This window comes from Lepidochelys olivacea (assembly GCF_965140295.1).
Source record: "Lepidochelys olivacea isolate rLepOli2 genome assembly, chromosome: 10".
NCBI lineage: Eukaryota > Metazoa > Chordata > Testudines > Cheloniidae > Lepidochelys > Lepidochelys olivacea.
In genome coordinates this window covers 48,445,244-48,471,458 of record NC_140420.1, presented here as the reverse complement: position 1 = coordinate 48,471,458, position 26,215 = coordinate 48,445,244, and the positions used below count along the sequence as shown (strand labels likewise).

At 51.2% G+C, this 26,215-nt stretch overlaps 1 protein-coding gene across 1 annotated transcript in view; it reads left to right on the top strand.

Annotated features, from left to right (window-relative positions):
- The window catches only part of CSPG4 (chondroitin sulfate proteoglycan 4), an 83,795-nt gene extending 78,612 nt beyond the window's left edge, over positions 1–5,183 (top strand). The window contains exon 10 of the mRNA XM_084640927.1: positions 279–5,183. Coding sequence (XP_084497053.1) covers positions 279–2,233 — 1,955 coding nt within the window. The 3' untranslated portion in view covers positions 2,234–5,183. The remainder of the gene's footprint in view (positions 1–278) is intronic.
- Positions 5,184–26,215: the final 21,032 nt, after the last annotated feature.

Genomic DNA, 26,215 nt, shown 5'->3' with positions numbered 1-26,215 from the left:
CCCTCTTCCTTCTGTAGCTCTCAACCTTCCTCGATTCCTTTCCTTTCCTCCTGCAGAACCATTGTGATATACTGCATTTGTTCTCCTTCCCCTGCCTCCAGCTTTCCTTTATACCTCTCTTCCTTGAGCTCTCCTCCATAGCATGCTCTGTTTTAGCTCCACCGTCTCTCTGTCCTAGCCCTTACTCCCCTCCGCATCACTTCACCCTTTCTGGTTCCTCCTGACTGAGTGCTGTTGTCGTCAAGACAATCACAGGACTGTGTTCTCTCTTCTTCCAGGCCTCAGGATCCTGGAAGCTCAAAGAGCGCAAATTGACACCTCAGTGCTGGATGCTTCCAACCTGTTGACCAAAGTTCCAGAGTCCAAGCGGGCATCCTATGACGTAGTGTTCCTAGTTACGGAGCTGCCCATCCATGGGCACCTTTCTGTTGTGGACGTACCCATCAGCGAAGAGCATCCCTACTTCCTGCAGTCCGATCTGGTCGTAGGTAACCTGGAATACGTTCACCATGGGTCTGGGACCCAGGAAGATAATTTCAGATTTAAGGCTTCACTACAGCCTCGGGCTATGGAGTCTACTTGGCCTCCACAGGAAGGGGGGGGCTTGGTCATTTCTGAAGCATTCAACATAACAGTGAGCGAGATCAAAGAGAAACCACCTCGCCTCGCAAAGCAAGGCCGTGCTCTGCAGGTTCTCCAAGGCTCCTTGGCGGTGCTCTCCCAGGATCACTTGGATGTAGTAGATCCTGACAGTTCCCCTGAAGAGGTTGAATACAGAATCCTCAAGGGGCCATCCAATGGCTTCCTGGCCAACACACACAACAAACAGGTGCCTATTGAGCAGTTTACCCAAGCAGATATCAATGCCGGGCACCTAATGTTCATCACCAATGGGAGTGGTTCTCCTGGGTCCTTAGAGTTCAGCATCTCCGATGGGCATAATCCACCCATCTTCACTTCTCTGGAGATTGAGGTTCTGCCTGAAGTGACCACAGTGATGAGCCAGATACCCCTGGAGATACCCCAGGGCCTAAACATTGCATCGCTGTCTCGAGAGCACCTCCTGGGAGCATCACACCCAGGGAAACAAGAGGTCCATTACACAATCACCAGGGATCCAAAATTTGGCCAGTTGAGGGTCAATCAAAGCCCAGCAAGAAGCTTTTCCCAGAAGCAAGTGGACAATGGTGAAGTGACTTTTACTTTCACAGATTTCACCTCCACCAGGGACGAATTCCAGTTCCTCTCAATGTCCAAAGGAGCAAACACATCAGGGGGAGTGAATGTGACAGTCAAGGCCTTGGTCAGGACACGGCAGGAGATTCAGTGGCCGAGGGGAACCACCGCCCTTCTGGACACCAGTGTCCTTGATGCCAGTGAGCTGGCCAACAAGACAAAGAGCATCCCAGCTTTTACAATCCTCAGAGCCCCGAAGGGCAGCCATTTTGTGAAAGTCTCAGGAGATAAAGAGAGTCAGCATGCACCCATTGATACCTTCACTCAGCACGACCTCGAGCAGGGGCTGGTCGGGCTGGAAGTGCTGGAAATGGAAGATGCTGGCCACCGCTTGTTGAATGACAGCTTTCTGTTCAAGCTGGCAGCTGATGGGGTGCCACCTGCCCTGGAATTTCTGCGGTATACCACAGAGCCATACAACTCCTCTACGCCATATGGAACCCCGTTGCTCAGAGCCCCCCACCTCCCGGAGATGAGTGACAGGCAAACGCCCCAAGAGGTGAGCCCCTCCTCACAAACACTGGCCACCCAGCCCCAGGGCTCCGACCAGCTGAGCCACAACACCAGCAAGCACGACACGCTTCCAACAGCCTGGCGGGGCCACGAAGCCACCACGAGCCCCTCTCCCTTGGAGGGGGGCACATTCCTCGGCTTCATCGAAGCCAACATGTTCAGCGTGATCATCCCAATCTGCCTGATCATCCTCCTCCTGGGATTAATCCTTCCCCTGCTCTTTTATCTCCACAAACGCAACAAGACTGGGAAGCACAACGTCCAGGGGACAACTTCCAAACCCAAGAACGGGGCAGTGGTCGACCAGGAAACCTTCCGCAAGACTGACCCGAACCAAGCCATTCCTTTAACGACTGTGAACGCTCTGGAGGCCAAAGGATCAGGGCCTACGGGCAAAGGGCCGGGAGGGCAGCAGGACCCCGAGCTACTTCAGTACTGCAGGACATCCAACCCCGCCTTAAAAAATAACCAGTACTGGGTCTGAACGCTGGGCCGAGAGGCTAAAAGGCAAGACTGTCTCCAAGCAGAGCTCATCGGCCTCCTGGATTGTTATGAAGTCATCCTGCCTCTTCCTCCTCCTCCTCCTCCCTGACAAACAGGAGGCAATCCCATTGACACAAGAGGACTCTTGGGGATGCTGGGCCTCCCAGATGGTTCCAGAGTCTCAATGGTATGACAGCAGGGAATCTCCCTGAAGGGAATAAATATCCTGACATCCCAGGTCTCCCAGTTGTTTGAGTGGGATGGGAGGGGGGAGGGAAAGGATGGCTGAAAGCCAGATAACTCCTGTGAGTGAATTAACTGTGCAGTGTAATGGACAAGGAAAGGTTGTGGGAATACAGTGCGCCCCCAGTGAATCCTTTCCAGGCAGATATTTGACAACCTCAATAGCTCATCTGCTCTGGGAAGGAGTTACAGATACCAATAAATCGTAGGACAGGTAGGTCCTGGCTGGCCCATCTCGCTCAGCCCATGCACGGGAGTGTCTGCACTTAATCATTTCAGTGAGGCTGGGACGTGAGCTCTCTGCCAGGGTGTTTCTCTGGCACACAAGGCAAGATTAAGAGCAATTTGCACTCAGGCAGGGTGGACACAGAGCCCTCCAAATTCCCCAGGGCTAGGCGGGCTGAGGCACTGGCCCGTAGGGTCAGAAAATCTCCACTGCCGAAGCCAACGGAATTTAAACGGTCCCCACCCATTCGGAAAAGCAATCTCTTTTTCTTTGAATATTTGTCATGTGTTGCATCAGATGGATTGAACAGTCATTTACCATATTGCACAACAGGTGGAAGGAATGTCACAGATTACAAAACTGGAGCATGTTTGCAGTGATTAGGGTCTATCAGGATGCCACTATCTGGGACATCTGTTGGTGTGTGGAATATATTTTACGAAACAGATAACAAACGTATGGGGCCCAATCCTCAGCTGATGTAAGTCAACAGAGCTCCACTGATTTTCACCAGCTGAGGATCTGATCCTGTGCTATATCGGACCTGATTCTGTTCTCCCTTATGTCAGTGTAAATCAGGAGTAACCCCATAGAAGTCAAAGGAGATACATATGAGAGAAGAATTAGATCTGTTATAAGGACACTCCAGCAGAAGTACCCACAACAAAGTGCCTTTTCCAGGTGGATCATATGATCATATTGTTCTAAACAAACATTCTGATACTCTCCAGGGGGGATGCCCTCCAGACCTATTCTCAGCCCTGCTAGTTCTAGAACAACATTTGGAAAGAATGGGTCAAATCCTGGGTCTTCCTCAGTTTCTACGCAGGTAGAATTCCCATTGACATCAGTGGAAATTAACCTGAGTAAAGACAGAGGAAAAACTAAGTTATGAGCTCAGGCTCTGACCCAATAATAGTCCTTTGTAATGCTACAGCTGAGAATCTCATCTCTCATTGAGATTGGTGTAAAACTGGTGTAACTCCACTAAAGCCAATGTACACCATTCTAACTCACAGTAGAACTTGGCCTTAATTTAAATGTACTTTTATTGTTCCTTCCAAAACGACTGTTTGGTCCTGGGACCCCTGTGATGTTCTGTTATATTATATCTAGTGTCAACGCAAAAAAGAGACGTTTATTTTGCTGATGCTGAAGTTTACTGTGTACGTAGGGGTCCGAATCTTTAGAACTGTGGGTGCTAAATTGCATGTCGGACTCTTGATATCCTAAACTCCAGTGTGTGTATGTGTGTGTGTGTGTGTGTGTGTAAACCCTGTTTTGTGTGCACAGCTACCCTTGTGCAGAGGCGAATCAAAGCATGCATACACTGGTATTTGCATGCTTAGAAATACATGTGCAGTGTAGCATGCACCCTTCCGAAAATCTGGCCTCGGGGTTTCTATAATAACCAATACCTTGTCTCTGAGACTGCCCTTGTGCCATAGGACATGAAGGGCTGTAACAAACTGCAATGGAGTTGAGGGCTAGGTTTCATTCCAGCGGGAGGAAGAGGGAGGCAAAGACTCATTTCAAGTTCTCTTCCTCCTCATTTGCAGCAACGATGCATGCTCTCTGCATGACACTAAAAACTTAGCACTCAAGAAAGTAAGACTGACAGCACTGACTGGAGCAGGGTAGCGCAGGCTTCTCACACACAGCTCTGCCAGTACAAATATCTTTGTTGTTCCAGTTCTGGCCAGGTCTGTGTGCAGTTTTGCCAATGCATCTCATTTCTGTCCTGCAGCAACCCTGCCATTCCAGTCCGACTCCAGGTGCATCTCTGCCAATACACTCCCATCCCAATAGGAGACACTCCTAGACCTCCACACAGCTCTGCCTACACTTCCCCATCTAGATTTTTATCAGCACATTAGGCCATTATCAGGACTCCACACAGCTCTGCCAAAACACATCAGCCCTGACCTGCAAAGGCCTTCTGCTGTAGGGAAGCAGTATGGCCTAGCGAAGAGGGCACTGGACGGGGACTCGGGAGACCTGGCTTCTATTTCTGGCTTGGCCATTGTCTTGCTGGGTGACCTTGGGCAACTCACTTCCCCAATCTGTGCCTCAGTTTCCCCATCTGTAAAAATTACAATATTGGTGCTTACCTCTTTTGTAAAGTGCTTTGAAATCTACTGATGAAAAGAGCTAGGTATTACTATTCCAGCAATGTCACAGCTAGCGTCAGAAGGCTTCCTCATCCTGCTCACGTTCACATAATAAAAGCAATGCAAATTCTCCCCCTACTCCCACATTAGCCCCAGATTGGAATTTTGTACCTCACCTGTCTAATAACAAAGGAATCACTGAGTCAAAGACGGAGCCTTTGGGTGGGACAAGACATGTGAATAGTTCAAATAGCAGCAACGGTGTTTAAAGCTATCTTAAAGTGTTTGGTTTTATATTTTCCTTTCTATACATTTTGCTTCACAGCAGTGGATTGGATAATTTATAATAAAGTGATCAATTTTGTAATGAACATTGAAATAAACAAATTATTTTTAAAGCACATGGTCATCTGGAGACTTCCCTGTCGAAGGAAAAATCGAGCCACAGGACACATCAGATCTACTGTAACCTGAGCCCAACCATATACCGGGCCAGATTCTGCTGCCAATTACAGTGCGATGTAAATCCAGGACAAGGCCATTGTCTTCACTCGGGTTACTCTGGATTTACGCCAGTGAATCTGAGGGCAGAATTTAGCTCAGCGCATGTCCCTGCACGGCCAAATCTGCACTCCTAGCAGCATATGCACGCCGATGCCCTTGCTACAGTGTCTCTCACCAGGGTGAGTCTTCCAGTATTTTTCCAGCATGGCTGATCTTATCCCACCTTAGAGGTGTCATTTACATAGGGAGGCCAGGTGCTCAGCTACTGTCAAACATCCGGAGCTGGGCGGCTGCAGGGTTGTTGTGCAGTGTGGCCGCTCTTCCTCGAGCGAGACTAGCTCCAGAGCAGACACAAGCATGGATAACTAACCCTGCAGGGAAGAGAAGCCCCAGAACCCAACACAGAAGCTGGGGGGATCCCTTGGATCCCTTTCTTCTTACTGCTTGCCCTTTCTCTGATGGGTTGCCCAGTTACTGCTGTGTTGTGGCGGAGGGCTAAGCCGGTGTCCTACCTCCTGCATGACAGGACTCCTCCACACTAAGCACATGGCCAGGACAAGAGAAAAGCAGGGGCAAGGAGACAATCTGGGTGGCATACATCAGGGAGGAAGTCCAGTGGGCCCTGCTGAGAGGGAAGCGCCATTCCCAAGCTGTGATCAGACGCAGCTCACAAACTGTGGCCCTCTCTCCGGGGGTTGGCTTCATTAACACAGAAGTTAACAATAACACAACCTGAAGAAACACGCATGGGAATTCTGTAGACACGTGCAATACTAATGCTTAGCACTTACACAGCGTGCTCACACGGGCACATGCCTATGTACATCCCTACCCACACAGACCTCCGGTCATTCTAAACTCAGCGGGCCCTGTGATGTCGCAACAAAACACTGACTAGACGAGTCTCGCCCCTCAAAAGGACATCAGCATTGTGAGCACCCACAGAGCAGCGCTCTAGAAATGACAGCATGCAGCATGCGCTTCCTCCCAGCAGGCCCTAGCATTGCCAGTTGGGATTCCAGCAGTGTGGGCTTCCCCTCCATAGTGCTCTGGCATTGCCAGCTGGGACATCAGCTGAGATCCATGAATGTGAGCAAGGATCACAGATCCCCATCCTCTTGATGGAGCCAAGCAGCTGCCCATTAAAGATAACCCCATGTGGCAGGGAACTAATGGGGCTTCTGTATTTCTAAGGCTACTTACAAAGGGACGGAGTGAGAAAGGTTGAGGCACATGGTGTGGGGAAGGAACAGTTGGGACTGTGTTCTGTGAGAGGGGGCACTCTGGGAAACGGGGTCCTGCAGGTCAGCTGTGGAATGAATGGAGTGTTTATTCCCAAGGGCTGACACTCCACAGCTGTCTCTGCCTAGCCACTCCACAGGCAAAAGGACAACAGCACGGTCCGAGCATCAAGGCGACACAGAGCCCTGATGAGATCACGCAACGCTCGACATCCCCTTCCTCTGCTGACAGAGGAGTTCAATGTCCCAGATTACACACCCTCACCCTGCTCCATCAGTGGAGCTCAGTCTCAGCCAGCCCTGGCATTCACCCATGTGCGCTCACCACAGGGTCCACTCCCTTGCCTTGTGTCAAAGACTGGCCCCTCCTGGCGGACAGGGGAATTTAGTCTCCATGCTCCTTCATTCCAAGACACAGCTCCACCAGCAGATCCTATTCCTGATTTGGAAGAGACTACCTCCTGCTGGGGAGAGAGGGGAATGCAGTCTCCATAGGCATCCACTTCTGGCATCCTTCTCAGGCAGTCCCAGGGGTAGATCACAACCCGAACCTGAGCAAGACAAGCTGGTTGGGGAGGCAGCGTGGCTTTTGTTCCTTTGAAACAGAGGCAAAACCTGAGCAGGAAGCTGAGTGTCAGATAAAAGGTATTTGTTCTCCCTGTGGAATACGAATGCACTCGAAAGAAGCCGGACGATTCCAGAAAACAGGTGGCAAAGGGGGGGACGCAGTCTGCCAGTCCTTGCCCTCCTCCATGCATTAACCCTGCCTACACGTCCAGTCTAGGCATGGAGGCCAGATACGCTCCTGTCTTGGCACTGCCATACACCTGCCGCATTATTGTCACGCGCCTGCACTAGCCTGGAGTTACAACATTAGCATCAGCCTCTCGAGATGAATGCTACCAGGCCCTTAGCTGCAAAACCTTTAATAACCAGCCTTGGCACCACTGACCCAAGGGCCTCAAAACCCTTCCCAACAGTCCCGTATGCCTTCTGTGAGCTTGGTAAGCGATACGGGTAGGGGTCACTGTCTCCCTGCGGGGTGCGCCATAGCACACGGCACCACACCCTATCTGAGGGCAGGGAGGGATGACCACTGTATGCCATTGGAATTGCCTTGGGGATTGCAGGGAGGTAGAAAGGAGGAAACGGCCCCTGGCAGAAAAGGGCCCCAGCCCAACAGGCCTCTGTAGACACTAAAGAAAAAGAAGAAAGGGAACCAAGTTGGGATTTAGACAGAACACCAGGGTTAATGTCCTCCTCTTGCCTGGGATCTCTACAGGCACACTCATGGAGGAGCCGGCCACAGTGCTACTTCACACTGGAAAGACAGCACCTCCAGAGCCCCCTGCCAGCAGGTCGGAGCATTGGTTCAGAACTGGTTCAGAGAGAAGATTAGCATCTGTTCAGTCAGCCACACCTCCCCTGTGGCACATGGGCTTTCCTTGGAGCAGGGCCCTCCATCTGCTGACCCAGCCAAGCTGCGCCTAGCTCGGCAGAACTGATCGGATCACAGCTCAGCGGGGTATGGCTAGAGGACCCCTTGCTTCTCACAGAGCACTTCCCCTGGACCTGCTGACCATCTCCTGAATACCACTGGGGTAATTCCTTCAGCTCCTGCCACATCTCCACTGGCAAGACATCTGGATGCTCTGACATGCCCTACTCTACCTGCAGGCTTGTCCTGATGCCGCCCTGTTTGGGATGAGTAGTAACACTAGCACGTGCGCTGTGATCATTCCGTGTTTTAATTCTGGGCCAAGCAGGTGGACTTTAAAAATTAGCAGGTGGCCTCATTCGGTGTGTGAGTATGTCCTGCATTTTGCAGCAGTCAGTCCACAGCCAGCCAGCCACTGGAGACTGCACTGAGTGGGTCGCCACCGGTCTGTATTTGGCATAACTTACACCCACCCACGCGTCCTGCACAAATGTCCGAGAAGGTTATCCTGAAAGGACTCGGGTGCAGGATCTCCCATGCACACTTCTTATAGGACACTCTCCACTGGCCCAGTGACCGGGATCAGAGGGACAGGGCACCCAGGACATCCATTGCAGGAGGCTCCCCACGGATTTGGGGGTGGAATTTCCACCCCACAGCAGAGCAGGACAGTTGGAGGGGAGGTTACACATGGCTGGAAGTGCAATCGTGGGGTGGAGCTGCATCTAGAGGAGTGGAGCCTTGAAATAATGCCCCCAAGTCCCCAGTTCCGAATCCTCGACAGAAGGAGCCACTGCGCAGCAGATGAGGAAGGAAGAGCTGCAAAAGGCTGACGTTATCACTGCTCCTTAGGCCAGCCCCTTTCAAATCCCAGGCTCTAAAGCTCAGGGCTGCCCTCCCAGTCCCCAGGGGCTTTCAGCCAGGCAGCTGGTTAGCGCGGACTTCTTTTTGCCAGGCCAAATTCCTTGGCTGCCAGCAGAGCCAGGGAGTGATGGGACTGCACCTTTAACTGGCAGGGAAACTCCAGCTTCAGTGCTCAGGCCCACTTCAAAGCTAACTGTGAATCTGTCCCCATAGAAACGGCAGGGCAGCATTCTCAGGCTAGAATGGGGCTGCGCTTCCCACCCGCCCTGGATCAAGCTGCAAGAGGAGGAGTTCACTGCTCAGCCCTGAACTCCTGCCAAGGAGGGGGGCTCTTAAAGGAGCAGCAAGCTGTAATCTTCCATGGCTGCCATGCAGAAAAGTAGATCTACTAGGCCTGCTGGATTCAGTCCCACACAGGGACACCTTTGTATTTCACATGCTGGAACTTAGCAGGGTTGTTCCATTGCTGCCTAATTAGGGTGACCAGACAGCAAGTGTGAAAAATCAGAACAGGGAGTGGGGGGGTAATTGGTGCCTATATAAGCCAAAACCCCAAATATCGGGACTATCCCTATAAAACCGGGACATATGGTCACCCTATGCCTAATCCAGACCATAACCTTCAGAATAATTTGCATTCATACAGCAACCTTCATCCCCTCCATCTACCTACATACAGCACCAGGGAAATGCAGCCGCTGCACCCGGGATGGCAAAAAGGAGTCTGCAAAAAGTACACTGCACAAATCAGTGAGCTGGTGGGAGGAGAAAACCTGACTGAGAAACTTAGCAACTCCCTGCAGAGCTCTGATCTTTGAATGGGAGCCCAAAGGACTTGTCTAAGGCAAAGAAATAAATCAGCAATAAGAAAGGCATGACTGGGTCATTAATGTCCACCCAGAGCAGATGGGAGCTTCTGTGTTTCTGGTTTCCTCTGAAAGATTAACAGCATTAATGGTGATGTTTAAGAAACCAGGGGCCCAATTCTCCATTGAACAGCGCATTGCATAGTCACTTAAGTCCAAGTGGTATCACCACTGTGATTTGGGAACATTTTAGACCTCCTTTGCACTCCCTTTGCACCAGCACACATTTCACATGCATATAAAAGAAAAAGATGGGGGGGTTGTTTGTTTTTGTTAAGGAAAAAGGATATGGGGGGGGGCAAGGGAAGCACCTTCGCAAACCTGAGCTCTGCAGATGTAGAAAGCTACTGAACGACAGCACGTTTGTCATCTGCCTCATGTTACCCAGACGCCATGCGCTGGTATCTGGATACCCGAGCTGTGGTCGCCTGTCTGAAATTTGAAGAGACAAGGAGAACCACCTGAGCTAGATTCTTTACACTGTAAACGCTTTGGAGCAAGCAGGGGCTGCCTTTTTGTTCTGTTTTTGTACAGCATCTAGCGCAACGGGTTCTGGGCCAGGATTGGGGCTGCTAGGCACTACGACAATACAAATAATTAATAATAATACTGTGCCCAGCAGTCTAGACCTACTACAGCAGAGCTTGCTGTCTTCATGAATCTAGTAGGAACAATGCATGTGTGATCCCACAGCTTTCGGAGTGCTCTGGGCCTTTACCTAGCTCCTAGCCTCTGGGTTAGAGGTTTGCAAACTCCTACGCCATGAGGAAGCCACAGGTGAACTCGGAATAGAAATGGGAAATGTCTCGAGTTCCTCACATTAGATTTGACCTCCAGGCTAATCAGCAGGAATTAGTTGTGCTAAGTTATGGCACCTTCCACCTGAAGATCTGAAAGCCCATTACAAGCAATAACGATTTAAGACTCATAAAACCCCATGTGAGGTGTGTGCAGGGTCACTCGAGGTAGAGAAGAGACAGGACTTGGTTGTAATGGATATAAAGAGGATTATTTATTGAGGCTGCTGGACACAGACAAACCCTGTTGTTCTCTCTGTTCCTCAGACTGACTAATGCAGCCTTGTGCTGCCCAATTTCTCTCTAGAGCGTCTCCCTGAGTCCTGGCCAGGACTAAGCAGTTGTGGAGGGGACTGCTGTCTATGCGACAGTATCATTATCCTCATTTCACAGATGGGGAAACTGAGGCACGGCGAGTAAGAAACTGCCAAACATCACAGGGTAAATCCATGGAGGAGATAAAAATAGAGCCAACGGGCCAAATTTACCCCTGTGTAACCCAGCTGTCTTCAGTGGATGAATTGGGCCTCAGATCTCCTGACTCCCAGCCCTGTGCTATAGCCACAAAGTCATCTTTCCCCTCCTAAATTCCTTAGAATCGGTTTCCTCACAAGCCTGCCTACCAGCCCCAGTTACCATGGGTTTCGTTTAATCCCAGCAACTCAGCTAACATAGCCCAAGGACTGAGAAGCATTTGGACACGGATTTCCTCAAGCCATCCATCTGCGGACTGTTTCCACTCCACTTCCTGAGTTGTGGGGAGGGGAGGATCAAAATCTGATCCAGTGAAGTCAGAGGCCACATTCCCAGAATTTCAGGCAAGAAGAAGAGAAACTTGCATGTTATTCTCTCAGAACTGAGCAACAAAGGCAGGGGAGCAGTGGGTGCAGCATGGACTGGCACTGGCATTTGCCTGTCTGGACTGACAAGGAGGCAGGGCTGCACTGAGTCTGTTGTGGAGGAGAGCTCTGTACACAAACCATTTCCTGCTCCATGTCCCAGCTTCTTTCTCCATTGGGCAGCTCAGCTCCAAGGCAGAGTCTCAGTGAGATCCTGCTGGGGTAGGGATGCGTTTCCAGGTCTTTTCCAGCTAATGCGGCCCTGACTGCATGGTGAGTTGGTGCCACAATCCAGATTAGAGCTCAGTTGGGCTCCCGGTTGTTTGCTTTGGATAGTACAAAGTTCGCAGCCTCCTGGAGAGAAATGCCATGGTTCGAGGCAGCATCTCCAGGCACTTCCAGAGGGTTGATGAATATTCCAATCTGCATCTTCCTAAAATGTCGAGATGGAAGTTCAGGTCTGGACCCAGACCCAAACTCCCACAAAGGATCAGGTCCCGTTTTAGCTCAACCTGTTTTAAAAACAGGAGCCAGATTTGAGGTGGAGGGGATTCGGATTTTGGGTTCAGACTCTTCTCTGTTGGAATACCAGTGAACGCTTCATTTATTACTTCACTGCCTGGGTTTTGAAGGTGGTTTCTAAGGTCTTGCACAATGTAGTTTGGTTTGGACAGGAACCTTGCAGCTGTCCCACCTTGGGAGCTCAGCAGAGTTAACAAACTAAGCAGGCTTGGGCTGGACAGGGCTTGAATGAGAACGCTCTAGAGAAAAGAGTGCTGCGGGAAGTGGTAGCAGTGCCCTCCCTGCAGTCAGTACAGAAGCAAAGCCCCAGCACAGAGTTAAGGGGGCACCGTGCTGCCAGAGGCATCTTGCAGATGGGACACAATTCCATCTATGCCTGGAATACGTGAGTTATTGCATATCCACTTGGCCAAGGAGCTGCTTGCCAATGCAAAAAACAACGGGGATAGAAGACAAAAATGAGGCTCTGGATTTCTATCCTCATTGTGCTTTGCCTCAGCAATCAGCCCCCTGCCTCGTCTGATCTGCGATAGCTCACAGATACAAGGCACAAATACAGAGGGAGAAGAGAAGAGAATTTTGCTTTATTCAGATGACATTCTGCTGTTCATCATGAAGCCAAATGCCTGCAGGCCAAGCTGAAGTCTTTCACCTAAAACAGAGATTCAACCTAATCTCCGTTTTCATAATCAACAAACCAAAGACAGTAGCCATTATAGTCAGGGATTGCCCACCCACAGGAATCTGTGATCCTGAGCCCAGCGTGAAGTAAAGAGGGCTTCCGCTACACTGAAATAATAACTCATCCAAACATGAACTGCCCTGTAGCACAAAATCGACCTCCATCGAGCTGAACGCATTAAAAGAGATTTAAACCAGATGTCCAGTTCCCTGGCTAACCTGAACATGCAGAGTAGGAGCAAAGCAGCACAGTGTAATAGTTAGAGCAGAGCATAGGAGCCAGGAGAATGCTGGTTCTGACATTCCCCCTGCAGCATTGCACAGGATCTTTAGAGTGGCGGGGTAAAGCACTAGACTGGGGGGAGTCAGTTTTATTCCCACGTCGGTCACTGACCTGCTTGAGCTCTTGGGTAAGTCAATTCCCCTCTCTATGCCTTTGTTTTACCCTCCATCCCTGTGTCTGTCTGGTCTTCTTAGATCATGAGCTCTTCAGCTGAACAGACTGTCTATTACTAGGTGTTTGTGCAGCACCTAGCACAACGGGACCTGATCTTGGTTGGGGCCCTTAAGCGCTACACGTTGCACAAATAAGAAATGTCATTGCTGGGGCAGATATCAGACTGCACGGGCCACTGGTTTGAACTGGTGTAGCAATTTCGATGCCCCCTTTATTCCTTGAAATGAAAATAACCTGCAGATTCCCATCCCTTTTCCAGCACCTACCCCCAATACTCCCAACTTCTTTGCTCTGATCTCTGGATGTGCATTTTCAAGTTCTGCAGGCCAGTAAAGCACCCAGAGGAACTGCTTTCTGAAACCTCAGCAAAATGCTATCAGGCAGCCCACCTGCATATCAGAGACCACACGCCCATACAGGAAATCAGCTTTCCAGGTACATCAGTGAAATCAATCCCCTCTGTGCATGCCGCAAAGATCAAAGTTCAGATGAGCACCGGGGTCAAAAGCACCGTAACTATTTGCGAACACTCAAGAAAGAAATTGGGTAATAACAAAACATTTCCATCAAAACATTTCCATCCTCTCCAGATTTTGCCTCCTTTGATACCCCAGCTACACGGGCACTGAGAATACTGACACACCTACAGCAACTGTCTCAGGTGTCCGGTAGTGCAACATTCAAAGAGGGGATGGAGCAGAGATTGCAGCAGCCCATGTCCGCATTTGAAAACAAATCACAAAAACCTCAGCAAAGCAGGCGGGCCTGAAGGATAAATCAATCATTCTCCATGCTACTCCCAACACCACAGAACAACACCTAAAAGAAAACCAGGACGCAACATTACTGGATTCTATGCAACATGGATGCCTCTTCTAGGCGAGACATCCTCCACAATACACCCACTCAACCTCATGGAGATTATTCTCACAAAAGTCTTCTCTGCCCCAGCACTCCCCACCAAATGAGTTCACAGGCAAGATGTTTCAATGGGACTAAGGGATTTTGGAGCAGCCAACTTGAGATCCCTGATTTCCAGCAAGTGGGTGCTCAGCACTTTCTGAAATCAGGCTGTCGCCAGCTAGGCACCCAAAAATCACTGATCCCTTTGGAAAATCTTTGGCCACCACCCCTGCAGGCGAGGACGTGGCTAAGCAAACTGGCCCCAGCACAAAATCTGAAGCTGCCCGTTTGGTCACACATACATCAAAGCCTCCAGAAAGCCACCAACATGCCCTTGGAAAACAAGAAAAGAAAAGCAGACAGGAGGCCGGTATATGCTGTCAGACCTAACCCTGACATTTACCAAACCGCAGTGAAACAGTGTTCCTCAAAATAGTAACACAAGCAGCGAGGAATGCCCACCACGTTACAACTCGCACGAGAAAAACCTTGCAATTACAACATGGCTATACAAAATACAGGGCAAGAAATGCCACAGAGGGATAGATCAGAGTCTGGATTACACAGTCCCAAGGCTGGGTTGAAGACCATGGGGCTTCAGCCAGTGAACCACTTGTAATGAGCAAAAGATCAAAGACACCTGACCTTGGGCTACAACTATAATGTGCTTTATCTAGAAAGAGGCCCATTTCTTATTTGCACACAGAGCAAACAGCATCTGCACGCTTCTCCAGGTGCCAACTCTTGAGATTTTGGTGTTTTATTATCGTAAAGCTTCAGAATTGGGAGAATCTCAGCTTTCATTTACAAAAATAAGTACATTTCTAGCTCTCATGAAGAAAACGTGGAAAATGTAAACCAAGGGCTCTGGAAAGACTCAGAGACCAGAACGCAAACAAACACAACCCAGAATTTATTATTTTGTTCTCTTATGATTTTTAAGACACGCTCATGATTCATTGGGGCCTGACTCCTGGGTTTTGAATACCTGAGGTTGCTAATACTGCTCATCCAACTCTAAAAATACCCATCACCGGCTACTTGGGACCCTGTCGAGCGCCCACCGGGCCCTCTGCATTTCTGTTCATCTAGAGCTGCAGAATTTGCACAGCCCCCACTCTTGGTTGCACAGCTGTGCTCTAGAATCCAAAGCTGTGTTACAAAACAACCCTCAGCTGGGCCAGGCATGAGAGACACGGGTGCAGAGCAACTGGCACTGAGCGTAGCTTAATTGCAGGTGTTGCCAAGGCCCAACCACATTCAGCACTGTTTCAAAATTCACGGGTAGAACTTCCTTACAACCCCAACTGACTCTTCTTACCTAGCCACTCCAGCGTCCCAGACTAGCAGCTAGAGCACTAAACCAGAAGTTCTCACACTTTTGTACTAGTGACCCCTTTCACTTAGCAAGGCTCTGTGTGCGACCCCCCTCATAAATTAAAAACCCTTTTTTATATATTTAACACCATTATAAATGCTGGAGGCAAAGCGGGGTTTGGGGTGGAGGCTGACAGCTCACAACCCCCCATGGAATAACCTCGCGACCCCCTGAGGGGTCCCGACCCCCAGTTCGAGAACCCCTGCAGTAAACTGTGACTCAGGAGACTGGGGGAGCCTAATCTTAGCTCAGCCCATGGGACTAGGATAGTAGCTTTTTGCAAACCTTTGCTTGTGCCAGATGATGAGGGGAGTGGGAGGGCGAGGCTCAGGGCTCTCAGGTGACACTGAGCATTCTCTTTCTTGGGTGCTTGGCTGGCTGGTTCTTGCTCACATGCTCAGGGGCTCATCCATGGGCTCCAGGTGACCCGCTGTCTTGGGGAGGCTAGACCCTGGCCAGCCCCGCCCGTCCCGCCCCTCTTCCCCCAATGGAGCCCAGAGCCACCACCACCACCTCCGCCCACCTGCCTTTCCTCCCCCGCAGTGCACTGGGCGGGTGGCACATGGCCCCCCATGGCTCCCGAGCACTGGGTAGGCAGCACGGCCCCAGCGCTGGGCGACTCCAGTCATCCCAAGTCCTGACCGCAGGCCGGCTCTGGCCACCCTAGCCATCGCCCTAGCCCCAGCCCCAGCACACTTCCCTGAAGAGGAGCCGCTAGCCTGCCTGGGCTGGGGCCAAGGGGAAAGGGCAAGCAGCAGGGGGCCTTCTTCTGGGCGGAACGTGGGCGAGGCCACGCTGGGCTGTTTGGGGACACATAGCCTCCCCCAGCCTACGATATGTGCCGCCCATGGGCTCACTGATTGCCATAGGTGGGGTCAGGAAGGAATTTCCCACCCACATCAGATTGGCAGTGATCTTGGGGGAATTTCACCCTCCTCTGCAGCATGCGGGTGTCGGTCCCTTGCCAGGATTATCTGGGTATATCTCACTGAATCATTTCCCTGCCATTGCAAGTGCCTCAGGCACCGGTACACCTGAGTCCATCCTATTCTCTGCCTGTGGCACATAACAGTCTAGTCTCCCGTGAGCTGTAATGGAGTTTTGGTTGTTGACCATGTTGTGTGGGTGCTGGGTGGGGTGCGTGGCCTGTGATCTACAGGAGGTCAGGCTAGATGATCTCGTGGGCCCTTCTGGCCTTAAACTCTATGACTAAGTATGGGCCCTTGGATGAGTCTGGCTCGGAGGCAGGTCATGTTTTATACCAAGAGTCGCATGCATCATTGCAGAGCGTCCCTTTACGTAGCGGACAGCTCCCTGCACAAGTATGTGCGCTGCCTCTGTGGCTGAAGTGAATAGTACTCCAGCTTGGCCCAGCTAACGAAGAGAAGTCTCCCCACGCACCCGGTGTCTGTTAGTGCACTGCCTGACACGGTACACCCCTTCCCCACGCCGACTGTTTCCAGCAAGAATCCTGTTGAGCAGGCGCAGTGTGGGGCCTGGCTGGCGGGCTGCCTAGAATTACCTACCTGCCTTCTCTCTCTTTGGCAACCTTCCTCCATGTGTTGGCTTCCCCCTTGACAAACACAACCAGAGGGTGCCATCGCCCTGCCTGGGAACAGCATGAAGCTCCATTTGGAAAGCAAGGGGATTCTCTGGGGGTTAGCTAGATCATCTGAGTCTCGGACAGGGGATGGAGTGGGAAAGAGAGGTCACCAAACTGCCAAGCCTTGGGCCTCTGGAGCTTGATAATTAGCCAGCAAACGGGACGGAGAGAGGGCTCCCCGCACCTCCAGAGGGAGCACACCCTCTGAGGCTCAATGGAAACACTGGGAAAGAAAATGGCCCCTCTCTGAGAAGGGTTCCTCGCCCCTTGATAAAAACCAAGCATTTTCCTGCAACCCAGGATGACAGATCCAGCTCCTGGAGGGAGCCAGTCAGCCTAGGACACAGGATCCTGCGTTATGTCTTACCTCCTGATATGCAAGGCCACCAGGACATCTCCCTACCCCAGCAGAGTGCTGGATGCCCCCTGGGGCATCTCGTCCTGCAGATCATCTGATCCAGAGATCTACCTAGAGTGTCTGATCTCCTACCCTCCCTGAGTGCAGGATTCCCCCAGGACATCCCATACCTTATCTGTCAGCTCGTAGGCAGCCTCATTCTCCACAGTGCCTGATGCCCTGAGATATCTCAGATACCCGGATTGTTTTACTCCCACCAGCATGTCTGATCTCCCCCACCCCTAAGATCCTTCTTCCCTGGAGGTCTCCTCTCACTGGTGTCTGATTTCCCCGGACATCCCGTTCACCAAGAGTTTTGGATGCTCCAGGGGATTCTCTAATGTGTCTTGGGATAGTCCACCCCTCTCCTCTCTGCCCCCGAATGTGGGATGCCCGAGGACTTCCCCGCCTCTGAGTGACTGTCCGGCTCTCCTAGGGAGTTGATCTCCCAGAGAACCTCAACGTCTGGACCATCAGATGGCCAAGGGCACCTGATCAACAGCATTCCTGCTTCCCCTCCCATAACTCCACCTGGCTCCTTACCAAATATGCATACAAATTGCTCTGTTTTTTTTTTTTAAACATCCACTGTCCAGCCAGGGTGTTTGAACCAGTCCTAGTTATCAGGGAAAGCGAACGTCAATCCCAGCTGCTGGGGTTGCCTGGATGGGCAGCTGGATACCAGGAAAGGAGTGATACTGCAAAAAGGCTATTTCTGGAAGAAACAGATGGCACCAAACTGAAATAAACTCAGATTGTGGGGTCGGGGGGGGGGGGGGCAGAGCTTTTTCATTTGAACTGATGCAGCTTCTCTTCTTGGAGACCAGGGTGGATTCTGGTTCTGGACCCAGTACAGAGGTCTCCCGAGTCAGCATGCAGCACTGAGCACAGAACTACAGGCATCCCAGCTCTGGCTCTGTAACGCTCAGCTGCTCGCGGATGTGGGCACAGCTCAAACCCTCCAGCTACTGCCAGCAGGGGGTTAAGCCTTTTCTTTGCCGAGGGTGTAACGCTCCAGGCCAGCTTGAACTCTTCTTTGTCTAACAGAAATCGCACACAGTGCAAGTCACTCCAGGCTTGAATGCTGCGAGGAGCATTACATCAGAGGCTAGGCATGTAAGCAAGCAGGAACACAGCCACAAGCTCCTACATGCGCCACTGCAGACACCAACACTGGCAGCAAACCTGCCGCGCATTCTCCAACCCACACAAACTCCCCTTCCCATACACACACACAGGTCACCATACACCCAGGCAGACCAGCACATACATGACACTCCCTTCAGCAGCACACAGCAGTCCTGGGAAATCAAACACTGGTGGAAGGAGACCTCCAGGGAAGAAGGATCTTGCGGGGGGTGGGGGTGGAAATCAGACATTCTGGGTATCTGAGACATCTCAGGGCATCAGGCACTGTGGAGAATGAGGCTGCCTGCGAGCAGACAGATAAAGTCCAGGACATCCTGAGGGAATCCTGCACTCAGGGAGGGCAGGAGATCAGACACTCTAGGTAGCTCTCTGGCTCAGATCCTCTGCAGAACAAGATGTCCTGGGGCGGAGGGGGAGGGGGAAGGGGGAATTGAGCGCTCTACTGGGGTTGGAATATCCTGAGGCCGGGAGATATCTCCTCCTGCCCCGGACGCCTAGCCTTCACGTCTCAGTGACCACTCCTAGCTTCACCTCCAACCTCTAACCCTGATTCTGGCATGCACTGCTACAGGCTGGGGACCGACTGGCTAAGCAGCAGTTCCACAGAAAAGGACCTGGGGATTACAGTGGATGAGAAGCTGGATATGAGTCAGCAGTGTGCCCTTGTTGCCAAGAAGGCTAACAGCATATTGGGCTGCATTAGTAGGAGCATTGAAAGCAGATCAAGGGAAGTGATTATTCCCTTCTATTCGGCACTGGTGCAGCCACATCTGGAGTATTGCATCCAGTTTTGGGCCCCCCACTACAGAAAGGATGTGGACAAACTGGAGAGAATCCAGCAAAGGGTAACGAAAATGATCAGGGGTCTGCTGCACATGACTTACGAGGAGAGGCTGAGGGAACTGGGCTTGTTTAGTCTACAGAATAGAAGAGTGAGGGGAGATTTGATAGCAGCCTTCAACTACCTGAAGGGGGTTTCCAAAGAGGAGCTAGGTTGTTCTCAGTGGTGGCAGATGACAAAACAAGGAGCAATGGTCTCAAGTTGCAGTGGGGGAGGTCTAGGTTGGATATTAGGAAACACTATTTCACTAGGAGGGTGGTGAAGCACTGGAATGGGTTACCTAGGGAGGTGGTGGAATAAGGCCTGGCTTGACAAAGCCCTGGCTGGGATGATTTAGTTGGTGTTGGTCCTGCTTTGAGCAGAGGGGTGGACTAGATGACCTCCTGAGGTCTTTTCCAACCCTAATCTTCTATGATTCTGTGACCCTTGGTTCTAGCATTTAGTATTTGACCTCAGCTCTGACCCTCAGCTTCGATTCTTGGTTCTGACTCTGGCTTGAGCCCTGGCTCTGATAACCGACCCACAAGAACCTTCCAGCACTCACAGGAGACACAACTGCCTTGCCCTGAGTCTGCAGAAATCAGAGGCAGAGTGTGTGAGCTGTTGCAAAAGGGGCTTTGTAATTCAGATGCAGCTTGTAAACTCCTGGGACAGGGACCTGTGTCTTGCCCAGAGCCAGCCGTGCTGCTGGGCCTGACCAACTAATCCCATGGAGTCACTCCTGAATCAGTCCAAACGAGGTTCTCTCTGTCTCTCACACACACTCCTCTCACTCACACACACACACATGCTCAAGTGATGGAAGATAGGCCACTGTCACCAGGAAGGGCTCAGTGCGGGTTCCTAAACCATCTGCTCCCCAGCATCCCCCCCAAGGCCATCAGTGCCCATCACCCAGAGACTCATGTCTGGGCAGTTTCAGCAGAGACCAAGGATGCCAGTGGTCTATGGAAGCCCCTAACCCTACTTAAGGAGGCCCTTCCCAGGTTGGGCAAAGGCACATTACTGGGGGATGAAGGGGAGGGCTGCTACTCCCCATGCCTGTCCATGGATAAATCAAGGAGTTCAGCCTCCAAGGCTGTGTCAGCCCCTAATCTTGCTTGCTCATGTTTCAAAAACTGCCCAGGAATGAGAGCAAAGGCAACACACACAGTAATTTTCACGAGCACAACAGTCCCCCAGGACATCATAGGAAATCATTAAAAACAGAGGAAAGGCTCAGTCATTTGGGTTACTTGGAAGAGGTCCAGCTCTGTCCACCGGCAGGCTGCAGTGTCACCGCGAGCTGCAGCCACTCTCTGGGCTTCAGCTGTTGTCAAAAGCCAGATGAGTTCAGCGCGCCTCGCACACAGCAGAGCTCTCTCTTCTCGCCTGGCAAGATGATTTGCTTTTCCTTTGCTCTAACAGGAACTGGCCATTAAGCTATCTGGAACCAAATGCGGCCTTGGGGAATTTTGACTTCTGACATCACCTCTCCACGGTAACTAGCTGTGATGTCATAGATGCTAAGATTGTGAGGTCATAAATTTACCCACATGGAAACTGAGGATAGGAAGAAATAGAGCCATCCCATTACTTTCTGCATAACTGACTGGGAGGAAAGGTGATCTTCCTCCAGCAGTGCCCTCCTATCAGCTGGCCTTGGAAGTGATTCAGAAAGGGTGATCCTTTTCACAGCAGAGCCTTCGTACCAGGCAGCTGGGACTCCAGACTCATGAGCAGCTAACGTTACCACAGGGAACCTATCTTTAGAGCTGTCTCAGGCTTGGGCAGTGGAAATTCTGCCCTGCCACAGTCAGCTGAGACTCCAGAAAGGAGAGGGCCCTCTCCTCTGGGGCCTGGCAATGTGAGTTCAAACTCCAGGACTGCAAGCTTCCTCGCAGCAGTGTCCTGTCAGTGCCAACTGCCACACCAGCACTTTGATCTGCCAGCACCAGCCCCAGCTGTGTCAGTCCTTAACCTTGCTTGCACGTGTTTCAAAAACTGCTCAGAAATGAGAGTCCAGTAAAGGCAACACACACACACACACGCACTCTTCTGCTGCTTTTGCAAACCTTCCCACTGGGCAAATGCTCACAAAGCAAGTCGTGTCACACAGGTGGGTAAAGGAAGAAAAAGGCTCATGCAGTGACTTAAATTGTTCCACCCTAGGTTCAGAACGTGAACTCCCCCTCACCCCACCTGTTCCTGCTTCTTCGTAATGGTGTACAGTACACACCTGTGCCCAGGGAGCGGCTAAAGCAAACAGGGTAACAACAGTGTAATTCCAAACCGGCCAGCTAACAATCCGCAAAGCAAAGTTCAGCTGCTCTGGTTCCCTTGGCTCCCCCAGCACACAGTTGCCTAGCAGTATTTCTTTCAGTGTGGAAAACCAGAAGCCACTGATGGTGAGAATGTGAAACTGGGGCCCGTGGGCTCTCATCGCCTCCACACTCACCCTCGCGACTATGTGTGGTCAGGCAGGTGCTCACCAAGGCAGTGGGGATGGCCGAGTTTTGCAGGAAACCAGTCACAGTTGAAGTAAGATATCTCAGCACATCCAAAGAATATTCTAGGCTGGGGTAATCAAGTCTCATGCTTCACTACAAAAGTCAGGAAGGAACACTGCACAACTGACCAAGTGCCTTCAGGCAGCTGGGGATATTGCCTTCCCCTGAGACTATCTGTGCCAATGGCTGTGTCTGGTGTAGCAACTCCAATGGGCCTATGAAATAATCAGAAACCGGACTCTGCAGTTTAACTCAATGCTCTACAACCTTCCACCTGCTCAAACATCCATTTGAACATTTGCTCCAGAGTGCCGATCCCTGCTGTCCAACCATGTTTGGAAGGGCAGCGACGGCTTCTGGAGGGAGCTCCCAGCAAGACTTCATGGCCAGATTGATGCCTAGTGATGATGGGGTGGGGAAACAAAGGCACTCAGAGAAGCCACACCCCCACGGTGCTCAGCTGAAAACCATTAAGGGTATGACAGCCCAGGTCAGGCTGGGACATGTGAGAACCGGGTTCAATTCCCTGATCCACCATAGAGCTCCTGGTTACAATGTACAATGGGAATACACTGCGCTGTTTAACAGTCTATGTGTCTTTCCCCACTCCCGCCTTCCTCAAAGAGGCTTTTCTCCTGGGGTGGGGGGGTGGAACTTTGGCAGCCCTGCTCACCCGGTGTGGCTTCAGCCGTTTCTCGTGCTATATCCTGGCTCTTTGATCTCCTTCATGGCCCAGCTGCCCCATCCCCTTTATTCATCCAGTGCTGAAGTCAAAGCCCCACTTCATCATCCCCTCCATGCTGATCCACTACGGTCTTCATCTCCTCTCAGCCCAGGAAGCTACAAACTGCACTTCCCTGAGCCAGTGGTGCCCTGGCGGGGGGGATTCACCCCTGGGTGGGTCACCTGGGAGCAGGGGGATAGAGAGGCGGGTGTGTCCTCCTTTCAGCACTGAGAAGCGGGGGAAAGCCCCGAGGGCAAAGGGGAACTGCTTTTGTCTCTGCCACTGTACCTAAGTTTTATGTTGAAGAATCAAACTGTTCCTGGAAAGACAGTCTGGCCTGGCAGTCAGTGCATCAGATCAGCAGCCCACATGTGGCAGAGAATGTAGGCAAGCGATTGGCCCCGAACTAAGGGGGAAACTGAGGCAGTAGCTGGCCCAAAGCCCATCCAGGTAGGTGGCACTGCTACACCCTCCTCCGTGCACAGAGTAGGAGCTCTATGTTACCCGCACGGAGCTTTTGGTGACGCTGTGGTGCCCCAGAAGTGAACACACAGTAGCATGGGACTATAGCTTCCCTGGGCGATCCAGCTGAGTAATAACAACAGTTAGCTCTCACACAGCGCCAGAACTGGGAACAGAAGCCAGTCCTCCTGCCCCCGCATCCTTGCCCTTAACCTCAGGGCCTGCCTCTCATAGAAGAAGCTGCATGCGTGCGCGTGGTGTGGGGGAATCTCTAATCCAAACACACGTCTCTGCACTAACAGGAAAGCGAAATGCACTGGCTTCCCGGCAGAGTCCATTGCTTTGTGAATAAAGAGGCTCATTTTTCAGCCCAGCCTCGGCACAAAAGTCCCTCCCTTGTGCGTGGGGGGTCTTTGGAGAGATTCATTCCCAGAAGGCCTTTTGAGGGGTTACAACAGTTGAACTGGAGAATAAAAGCAGCTGAGCTTGAGTTTTTTGGCTGGTGGGGGAGCTGAGCGCAGGAAACAAGATAACAGGACATGGGGACTGCCAGACTGGATTACACCAATGATCCTGCCAGGCCGATCTCCTGTCTCCAGCCATGTCCAGTGCTGGGGGCTTCTAAGGAAGGAAGCATCCGATGGCTGTATCCTCCCTCTTCTCTCTGACCTTGCCACCCTCCATGTGTCACTCTGGTGCATTTTGTTCCAGCGGAGAATTCTTCAAGGAGGATTTTCACACGAGAGCAACCTTGGGAAGCTGATTTCACTTGAAGGAAATGTACTTGCCCCGCATTCCCTGCACTTCCTTTGCACTCAACCTCATTCGTTTTATTTTACTTTGTGCTTCACTCCTTCCCTCAAGGATTTCAAAGTGCTTGACAAACATTATTGACCCTCCCTGCCCAACTCCCATGGTGCAGGAGTTAGCTCTGCTTTTCAGGTGGGGGAAACTGAGGGAGAGAGAGGTTACATGAATTATTTAAGCGTGGCTAGAGCAAGGAATGAAACCAAAGTCACCTGTCTCCCAGGCCTGGTTATTAGCCCCCAGACCATCCTCCCTTCAGCCCATTCCATCTACTCCTCCTCCTAGCTTGCCAGCCCACTCCCACAACCTCCCTCATGGAGACTCCAGGGTGCATGAAATAGTCTGCATGCGGGTCCCCCTGTGTCCAGGGAATGGGATAGTGTCATGGACATGGCTGAGCCAGGCCCCCTTCCACACAGAAGCAGGGAGATCTGCTGGCCAAGGGTCTCCATTTGCAGATCTAGGAAAGGAGGTTTGAACAAGAGCTTGGTCCATTCCTCCTGACTTGCCCTGCGGTGGAATCATAATTCCCTGTCTACACATAGAATCATAGAATATCAGAGTTGGAAGTGACCTCTGGAGGTCATCTAGTCCAACCCCCTGCCCAGAGCAGGACCAATCCCAACTAAATCATCCCAGCCAGGGCTTTGTCAAGCCTGACCTTAAAAACTTCTAAGGAAGGGGATTCCACCACCTCCCTAGGTAACGCATTCCAGTGATTCACCACCCTCCTAGTGAAAAAGTTTTTCCTAATATCCAACCTAAATCTCCCCCACTGCAATTTGAGACCATTACTCCTTGTCCTGTCATCTGCTATCACTGAGAATAGTCTAGATCCATCCTCTTTGGATCCACCTTTCAGGTAGTTAAAAGCAGCTATCAAATCCCCCCTCATTCTTCTCTTCTGTAGATTAAACAATCCCAGTTCCCTCAGCCTCTCCCCATAAGTCAATAAGTTATATATCACAGTGTATAACTTTGTATCTCACAACTAATTGTGTAAGTCCCTCGTGCCTTGGTTTCCCTGTATGCCTCATGGTGATATTTACACAGAAGCTTGCGGGGAGACAGAGTTGTTCACGCATGTGAGTTAGGGCTTTCAGATCCTGAGATGGAAAGTGCTGTAGAAGTATTTATAATTGTTGTTATTTCTGCCGGGTTAAACAGGACACAAGGAAAGGCTTTGTTTACTCACAATCACCTTGGGTAATTAGCCAATGCGTAAAAACAGTTGAGAGGAACTTGAGCAAGATAAGCCCAGCCCCAGATGTACTGGGCTGCTTCAGCCTATCAGGGTTGCAGCTTCCTCCCTCCCTGCCAGCCTGATTAGAGCAGAAGCCAGGCAGCCAGATACTCAGGGGCTGCAACTCTCCACAGCCCAGGTGACTTTGATGAAGCAAAAGATCTAGCCCTGGAAGCTGGGACTCCAGGATTCTGATTCTGGGTCTGCCAGTCACAGACTGTGTGAGCTTGGGTAAGCCACTGGTTAACATTGCTGGGCCCTCTGTTTCTCCCACTAAGGGACAAGGACATTTCCCTAACTCCCAGCTGAGGTTAGGAGGTGTTGTAGGGCTTGTCTACACGATTCATTAGTGCACACCCGTGGGGTGTAAATTCTAGTCTGTGCCAAAGGGTCACACACTAGCTGGCATGTACGGGCCCTGCTGGCACCCACTACAAGTGCCCCAATGCATGTTGCATGACAGTCTCCATTCCAACCCCCTTTTCCTGTGCACTAATAACTCTCTGAAACTTTCACCTTTTAGACAGATATTTTCTAGACTTTCATCCATGCCCAAAGGGGAACTCTTTCGGAAAGTTTTGAGCCAAAACGGGGTAGGCTTTTTTAAGAACATGGAGCCTGGAAAATAAAACAACCCTTTTCCTCATTGTGAGAAAAAAACTGGATACTCTGCCTCTCCAGCACACCTTACCCACCTCCTCCACGGGTGTAAACTCAGTTAAGGAAGGCCAGGCTATGCATGCATGTGTGTGTCTAGCTGAGCTGTGACTGTACATGAAGCACATGAGGAAACTTTGCAGCCCTTGCCTCAGCCACTGTGAGGTACCTCATCCATTCCCTGAGCAGGAACCCCTACTGGGCTGTATCGCTAGGTCCCTTGAGGTCAATGGGAATCTTTTCAATGACTTCAATGGGCTTTGGATCAGGCCCATACTACATCCCTTAAAAGGAAGGGCAGGCAAAAAGCCAGGGTTGCTTGGTGAGACCGTTCTTGGGCAGACTGGAAATTAGAGGAGCCGCTGAAATTGAAAACAAGCTCACACTGCCCTTACGTAGAGTTCCCCAAATGTCCAGCTTTTTGTGCAAAGCTGGATTTAGTTTCACTGGCTTTGGGGCAGCAATCTGCAAAAGTAGCTGAGCCGCAAAGCTAGGTGGGGCCTGCACACACCAGCATGTTTCTCCTCTTTACCCCATGATG